Source organism: Gobius niger, assembly GCF_951799975.1.
Source record: "Gobius niger genome assembly, chromosome: 9".
In the NCBI taxonomy this organism is placed as follows: Eukaryota; Metazoa; Chordata; class Actinopteri; order Gobiiformes; family Gobiidae; genus Gobius; species Gobius niger.
Window position 1 is genome coordinate 23,820,947 of NC_136860.1, and position 9,152 is coordinate 23,830,098.

General features: G+C 36.9%; 1 protein-coding gene across 1 annotated transcript in view; it reads left to right on the forward strand.

The window, feature by feature from the left end:
• Positions 1-765, forward strand: part of LOC306967925 (aryl hydrocarbon receptor-like) — a 28,914-nt gene extending 28,149 nt beyond the window's left edge. Inside the window, exon 10 of the mRNA XM_079563127.1 lies at positions 416-765. Within this exon, the coding sequence (XP_079419253.1) occupies positions 416-463 (48 nt within the window). The 3' untranslated portion in view covers positions 464-765. The remainder of the gene's footprint in view (positions 1-415) is intronic.
• Positions 766-9,152: the final 8,387 nt, after the last annotated feature.

Below are 9,152 nucleotides of genomic sequence, written 5' to 3' on the forward strand. Positions count from 1 at the left end.
CCCCTCCCCACTGATGCCACAGACAGCGTGTGGAGGGGGCGTGTCGGAAAGGGTCAGAGGTTCTTAAAGAGACAGAGGCCTATTTCAAGACATTCGCTACAGCAATTTTGAGAGAGCAATTTTATACAAGGCAGTTATTTTTATTTACTGCATTTACAGACCAACAGAAGGTTTCATCATCATTGTAGTGTGCTATAGACTGGTCCTATGTGATTGAAAAAAGCATAATACCTTCTCTTTAACTATTCTTTTGGTTATCTATAAAAAATGCATTTGATTTGGCCAAATTTGCAATAATGTTGAAGCATGTCACTGAGTCCAGATTTCTATAGCAATGACTTTGACCATTTAGGACTTACAGGGAATACCTTTAGACAGTTTGATTACTAATCTTGTTTTCTTTTCTCATCAACAGAATGAGACTGTCACTGGCGATCATAATAGGAGCTTCTTCTGCTCGTGATGCAGTTACTTTGGAAAGTCGAGCTGAGCCATGTTGTTTTTGAGACGAGTCAAGCAGAAGGACACCAGTGTAGTTAGCTGTACTAGAGCTTACCCTCACATTTTCATGCTTATTCTCATGCTTACCAAAGTGTAACTCATGTTTTGTATTGTGCGGCCTTATATATTCTGCTCTAACTTGTGTTTTAAATGCTGTTGCATGTAATTTTGTCTGAAAATACACTATGATAATCATGAAGTATGAAGCCACAGCGTTTACAAAGATGGAGCTTGAGCTTCAGTCAGCCTTGGTCAACCCACCAAAGAAACAACAACATAAAAAGAAAAAATATACATATACATATATATATATATATATGTGTGTGTGTATATATGCATATATATATGTTTGTGTATATATATGTATATATATGTGTTTGTGTGTATATATGTATATATATATATATATATATATATATATATATACATATATCTTTAACATATATATATGTATGAGTGTATATATATATGTATATGTATATCTGCATATATATGTATATGTATATATATGTGTGTCTATATATATATATATGTATATATGTATATGAATGCAGTTATACGTTTTCTACTTAACCACAACAAAGAGATATCTATTAAAAAACAGCAACAGAAATGCAGATCCAAAATATTCATCATACAGACCATAGCAAACTGCACTAGACGAAAGTTTTCTTTCAATTAATTTAATAAAGAACAATGCATATTTTCAACATATTTTCTTTCTATAGAAATTATAGCATTAATACGCATTTTGTTCTTGTCCACCAGAGGGCAGCAAATAATACCTCATTTGTAATAACTTTGACCAACAAATGCAAATCTACAGAAATTATGTGGATAATATTACAGCCTGTAATCCATTTACGTCTGTGCATCTTATATTATATATAAATGTACTCTGCTAATATGTTATTCTTTTTATGTGTCTAACCAGAAGGTCTTCTTGACTTAAAACAATCATGTACAGAATGCCTAAGTATTGGATGCATGTGTCTCACATGCGTTTCTTTCTTTCTTTCTTTCTTTCTTTGTTTGTTTGTTTTTGCTTTTTTGCTACCCCTGTCTGGTTGTTTCCATGATAGCATGTTTTATTGGAGCCCCTTTTTAAAGCTTTAACACAATCCATTTTTATAAAGCACTTGAGTGGTAGAGATAATCCCTTATGAATGTAAAGCAGTCAAAGATCAAACATTAATATGTAGTTAGTCTTAAAGCTAAGTTCTTTTTATAAAATATTTTAATATGAAGTCATTCCTCTTTTATAAAAAGTAGTATGTTACATTGGCAACAAAAAAGACTCAAAGAGATAGGTCGACCCACCACAGAAACACATTACATGTTGTTTACAACCAGCAGACTGTGTAGCTTTTGATGGTTCACATATGACATTGTTTTTCTGCTAGACTTTGACTGAGGCTGCTGCGCATAAAGAATTGTTATACACAGACAAGTTCACATATAATGATGTGCAAAATGTACATAGAAATTAAATGCAGTAAAATGCCATCTAATGAAACTTGTGGAAACTTGCCCTTATGCCGTTGTAAAATTACTGTGGGATCTTCTGGTTTTCCTTTTCTTTCTTTTTGTTCAATTAGATGAAGAAAAAATATACAAATTGCCAAAGTGCCTCTTACGATGCATACAGAAACTTCACTCAAGGGAAACAATATGTCAATCTCGGAAATCCCTAACTATAGATATAGAGATGTACCACCAAGAGCACTTATCCCAAATCGCCTTTAATACAGTATATCATGAAAAACCAAAACAAAAGTGATATAATATACTTATTTTCTTCACAATTTATAGTTTTTTGTGCCTTATAGTCAAACAGGCAGCTAAATGGCTCCATATTTTATCTTGAATAAAAATATGTTTCTCTTTATCCTTTTGCTTCACTAAAGTAATGTATAGGTTTTGAGGTATTTCAGAGAAAGAAAAACTGAAAATGTACATTCTGATCAAGCATATCATTATGACCTCCAGGATACAGATCCATTTGAGCTACTGGAGCTTGTGTTGTCCATCCTTCACTTCTCTACTGTTCGGTGACTAAACAACAAAACATCTCTCATTCAATTTTGCGTCGGAGGCTATAACTTTTATCCTGCTTGCAAAATTCAGCCCTTGGCAACCTTGCAGAAATAACTCTTCAAGTATTAGGACATGTTGACTCACCAACTAAACACAGTGGGGTTTTGGGATCTCGGATGAAAATGTTATGCTTGATCAGTCCATTGTGAAAATGTAACATGCAGATTTAATTGAAAGGTGAATCCTTACCATTGTTTTCATTTGTGTCACATGCAATATACACTACATAACAGTAAAAAGTTGAGTCCGGTCTGAACAGCATCATGTGGCAGCTTAACTAGATTCCTGCTGCATTGTGGGAAATCACTCAGTATTTACTCTTTTTTTTAATCATGCTGTTTCTAAAATATATATAGAATATAACCTGATACATTGACCTAATGGATACAGATGTGGCCTTACATGGGAAATCTCTTGCAGAGGAAGTCGACATGAAGCGGACTTTGGAGGCCATGGATGGCCTGTAAATTTCCTGTGAACTTTAATTATGACACCTTGGAGCCATTTTTCTCTTTTTTATTCACATAGCTGTGCCTTGACATTTGCCATATTTCTCTTTCTTGTGTAACATGATAGTACTTCAGCTGAGTATAGTCATTAAAAAATGTTTTTGTCCAGTAGTTATGTATACTATATTATATATGTACCACCAATAACCACCAATTGTGTATTGTCGTGTATGCTTTTTCATAAATATATTTGTGCAATGCCTACTGCTGTGCTTCGAGTCATTTACCCATGATAAGTTCCATAGTTTTACTTTTTTTTTTTTTTATCCTTTTTTATGATCTGTAGACTTTTTTGTCAATTAGGATAACAAACAATTAATCAGAAATACAGTCAGGTCCTTTGTCCCTGATCAGGGCCAATTCCATTTACTTACATAAGTATTTGCGAAAGAATATATTTCAACCAACAAAGACATGTGGCACAGGTTTTTAGACAGGCCTTTCTTACCAAAACATGTACTCCAGACATGGACCACCATAACATAAATCAAAACATTGATCAAGGACAGAAAATATTATGATGATAACACAATCCATTTCTTCCCATTATATAATTATTTGTGGTCCAGTCATATGCTGGCTGGATTTATTTTGGGTAAATAAGAGAGATAATGCCTCGGACTTTGTCATTTTTGGGGGTGGACTGTTGTTACTTCTTTGTGGACATATTTGTGCCAGTATAATTTTGGAGAGGTTTGTGCACAACAAAAATAAAGCAGCAAATATACTTGGACCTAGACTTCTGAAATTCTGCACACATTGTGGTTACCAGTAAGGTTGCAACTATAGTTCATTTGGAGTGTCAGCTATGAAAAATATGTTCAGGAGAGCCTTTTGGACAGGTTCCTGTTTAATTTAGCGATATACATCGGATGTGGTAAAGGCATATTGCAACTGGAAGCTGTTTATTTATTTATTTTACTGGAATATATGCATAGGTGTACAGAGTCGTATTTCAGCATCCATCATTCAAGTGTACTAATGGTATATTATGTTAGCACAGTTGAGAACTGCTGTGCTGTTTGAATAAGCTCTAAAACTGGCCTTCCTTTAAAGACGCATCATGCAACTTTTTACGTGGGGGAAAAAAAGTTGATATTTGTACTGATTTGACCTTGTAATGACCCAGTGGCTGTATGAGACCATGACAGTGGTCTCAAGGACACTCTAGGATCAATTGTTTGGAAGATTTTCACTGCTGAGGAACCCTCTCAGTATGTAATCAGCAAAAGCTAATGATAAAATTAATACGATTATAAAAACATAGACACACAGATACAATTTTTGGATTAATTCCCTTTGTGACAACCAACCCCCGACCCATGTGAGACAACCAGCCCCAACTGACCATCTGACAAAAAATTTGAGCTCACATAATTTTAGCTCAAAAGCAACATTATCGTCCAATTCAAAGCTATTATCTGCAGCCTTTTGCTATATGAAATTTTCAGAAATCACTGACAGGCATTTAAAGCAAACACATCAGACTTTTTTTTTTTATTAGAATGGAAGCATATTGCAGCAGGAGAATCAGGATGTTAAACTTTGTGTTCAATAACAATATTATGTGGCAGCTAGTGTGGCTATAAAAAGGCGATGTGACAACTAACCCGTGTGACAACCAGCCCTGGTCTGTGAGTACTTGAGCATATAATCTGATTTATGTCTCAGTAGTGACATAAATTATGAGAAACAAAACAGAAATACAAATAATATATTAATATTTCCAAAGAAAATACAATAAAATATCAATATTCATGTCACATGAAGCTTATGTCACAGATTTACTCACAGTGAAACGAGTAACGGGTGAAACACAGAGAACATTCCTGTTTAAGAGCAGACTCAATACCCACTTTTTTTTAGCTTTTAACAGATATCTATTTATTTAGTCCTATATATATATGTTGATAATTTGTGACATTAGTGATTTTTTAAAATATTTATTTCTAGCTCCCTTAATTGCCTTTACTTCTGGATTGTAAAGTCTTAAGAGGGTTTTTATATTTTTAGGCTCTCCCAGTGTTTCCTCTGAGGGGCCCCTCTGCCTCGGGAGCAGTGATAGTCTGTGGCTGTGTGGGTGCTGTCCTGTGGGTGCTCAGGTGGAGGTGTGGTGTCTCTCTTGGGTCAGTGCCCTGTAGCTGTGCTGGACTGCTGCTCCTGGCGCAGACACCTCCTCAAATGGGGTTTCCACACTTGTCCATCTGTACCCAGCCTTACACATCTATTGTATTCTGTGTGTGTGTTCTTGTGCTTACTACTTATTTGAAGGAGTGTTTGAAGGTCAAGATGTGGTTTTAGTGTTAGGGTTAGAATTGGGTTTGGATTAGGGTTAGGGGTTTAGGGTTCAGGGTCTGGGTAAAACATTGTCTATGAGTGTCCTCACTCAGATAGAAGTACAAGATTGCGTGCGTGGTAGGGTAAAAGTGTGTGTGTGTGTAACGTTTGTATACTCGGGGGGATGGGGGGATGTACCAGGCGTATTGTTTAAAATGTTGTAATCTGTAAAGCACTTTGTGATACATTTTGGTATGAAAAGCGCTTTATAAATAAAGTTTGAGTTGATTTTCATTATTTAAGTAAGATAAATCATAATCGCCAATTTCCCCTCTGTGTGCGTGCGTGCGTGCGTGCGTGTGTGTGCGTGTGTGCGTGCGTGCGTGCGTGTGTGTGTGTGTGTGTGTGTGTGCGCGTGCGTGCGTGCGTGCGTGCAATGTTATTATGGTCAACCTGATTATATGATTCATTCTCACTAAATGTTACAGTATAAAGTCACATGTACTAATGTATTAAGATTATGTGACCAGTTTCCAAATTGTGAATAATCTCTGGGCTGGCTCTATTGGAGACTTATGCGGTGCATCCACCAGGGAGCGCACTTTCACACGTCTGGGTTCTCACCTCACACTTGGAGCCTCGGTTACATTCTTTATTGATATGATGTCGATTCTATTTTGGAGTAATTGTTGATTCCTTTGATGATCTACTGCTTTTTGACTACAGTGGTTTTATTATAGCATGAGATACTTTTAAAATGCCTGTGTTGTGGTGTGGCTGCTGCTCATTCTTTTTGGACAGAAGCACATACAAAACCACTAGTTAGCCTATTCGTTAATATAAAGTTGGAAGTTAGTTCAAATTCCAGTCCAGCTGAGCCAAGCCTCAACTCAAATCATCAGTCTGAAAACCACTGCTCTGACTGAAGGAAACATTGGCAGGATCTGAGGCAAAGAGCTGCACGCAAACTTGACATCTTATACAGATAATTGTACGACTGGATTTCCCATTTTATATATCTGATCCCTTTGATGTTTTTCCTTCCAAAGAATAATTTCTAACATAACATTTATGGGGGGAAAATTGATTATTTTAAGTAGCCTTCTCAGCTGGGGGTGATGCTACATTTTCTTGACTGAAATATTTTTTTTGATCTTTCTTTAAAGATGTAAGGGCGAAGAGCAGGGAAAGAAATTCTGCATCAAATGTCAGGCTGGAATAATGTTCTCTCATTTGTTCAGTAGAATTAACCACTAGACCAACACCTGTACATTAGTTTCATTTCATGGATTACATTTTTATTTCTTTGTTTTTTTTATTTTAACTTTTAAGGGAATGTCAAACACACCAAGCCAACTTGAAAGAGTGGTCCATGCGCTCATAACGTCCCGGCTGGACAATTGCAATTCATTTCATTATGGCCTTGACCAGTCGTCCATCCACAGACAGCAGTTAGTCCAGAATGCATTACTCCTGCTGTTCTCGCTCCATGGCTTCCTGTAACTTTTAGAATCCAGTTTAACATTTTAAACTGGCACCTTCTTATTTAAGTGACTTGTTGAATTGGCACATTCCGGGCAGAACATTAAAGTCTTCTGACCAGTTGCTTTTAGACAGCCTATACGGTCTAACAGAAAAAAACAGAGGGGCCTAAACTCTGGATCTCTCTGTGAACAATTTCAAGTCATTGTTGAAAACGCGTCTCTTTGCACAGGGTTTTTAATTCAAGCAGCACATTTTGATTATGCTGCAGTTTTTCTTTTTGGGGGGCTATTTTATATTTTGTTCATTGTTGTAGATTTCTGTTTTATTATTCTCATTATTACTATTCAAGTATGTTTTTGTTTTTGTGTGTTGTCTGTATTTTTGCACTGAATTTGGAAAGCACTTTTGGACAGTACCCTGTTTTTAAATGTGAGACATGAATAAACCTTGACCTTTATTAACAACATAAGCACAAAATGTAAAAGAACTAAACAATGCAGATTACACCTCTATCAGATCATGTATATCAGATTATGCCGCTTATATGCCCTTGGATAATGTGAGAACGTCAGAAATCAGATCTTTTTTTTTTTATCAGATTTTTTGCTCTGCATTTTTGCTCTGTACTATAAGGCCTGCACCAGCACAAATGGATTGGGGACAGATATTGTGATTGCAGAGAGTTTTTGTTTTCTAACTGGTTTCAGCCATAGTTTCTGGCAAATTCTGCTCAGTGGTTCAATGATCATCTTGAGAACCAAAACTTTTAGGCTTTGTCAGGTATTTCTTATTCTATTTTTGTAATTGTGAAGAAATCAATATTACACTTGTTATCAGTGAAAATATTAACCTCATATCTGGACAGACAAAATAGGCCTACGTCATATTTATGAATGACTTCAAAAACATCCTACATATCCATTCACTCCTGAACATTACCAGTGACAAAAATAATTTGAATCTATTTAACCTTCAATATTGTTTCCAGATAGGAAAAAATACATTTGTGTTTCTCCTTGAGCCATGTGCAGGAAGCAGTGGCACAGTCCTCTGGGCCACAGGACGACCTTGACTTTAAGACAGAGCTAAAAGACCCCAACACTCAGAGCATGGAAAATACATTTACAGCTGAAGTGCGTCCTCCCTCGGGATCGTCCTGTGGCTAAACAAACACTAAGGGCCCAGAGTCCCAGCCTCCACACTCCTGCAGCTCTGTGCAGGCAAGCTACTAAAACACACTGCAACAAATGGACACTGAATTCAAGGTGGCATACGCTCATCATTCTAAAACAGCCCTCAGGCCTTCATCAGACAGTAACGTTTCGAACCTCAGTCTGAGGAAGGACGTTACTGGAGGTGAGAGCAATGAAATCGGTAAGCGTCAGTTGTGCGGATCTATCATGTGTTTTTTCCAACACACTGGTTTAGAGATGTGGATTTGTGTGAATTTCCTCTAAGAGACAAGGCAATTCAAAGTGCTTCACAGTTGCATGAAATTACAAGAAAGCAGATAAAAATCAACCCATAAAACATCAACACAAAAGTGTATTAATTACAGTAAAAAGCAAATACTTTCAGTTTTCATATGCACGGATAAAAAGAAACCGTTTTCAGCCTGGATTTGAACATTGTCAGAGTTGAGGCCTGTCTCACATCCTCATGAAAACTGTTCCAGATTTTAGCTGCATGAAATCGAAACACAGCCTCACCGTGTTTATTCCTGACTTTGGGAACCACCAGGAGACCTCGAGATGGTTCATGCAGCTCTAACATGTCAGAGATGTACTTTGGGGCTAAACCATGAAAAAACAGACAGAGCTGTCTATTCAGAGAGTCTATTCTCTGAGCGACAGGAAGCCAGTGCACAGACCAGAGCACTGGACTAATATGGTCATACTTCCTGGTTCTAGTCAGGACAAGAGCAGTATCATGCGGAGAAGACAGGTCAGAAGTCATATATGCGCTTGTCAAATTTGTGGCAGCTGGAAAATCCCTGACTACCTTTTATCGTGTCACTGAAATGCAAAAAAATAATTTTGGAATCATCCGTTGATTTATTCTATCTTTTTTAAATTGGGGTCATATACAGCACAGAAGCAATGGCCCAGCACGCCCCCATTGTTGCTACACTGCAAGCTATTGATAATTAACACATGATTCACTGTGTTTTATGGTGGTGATATAATTGTTTGTGATCTCCAGATTGAGCGCAAAGATAACAGCCCCGGGTGCAGACCCGGACTCTGGTTGGGCTCCGTTCACTTACATTATTTACAAGTCTAA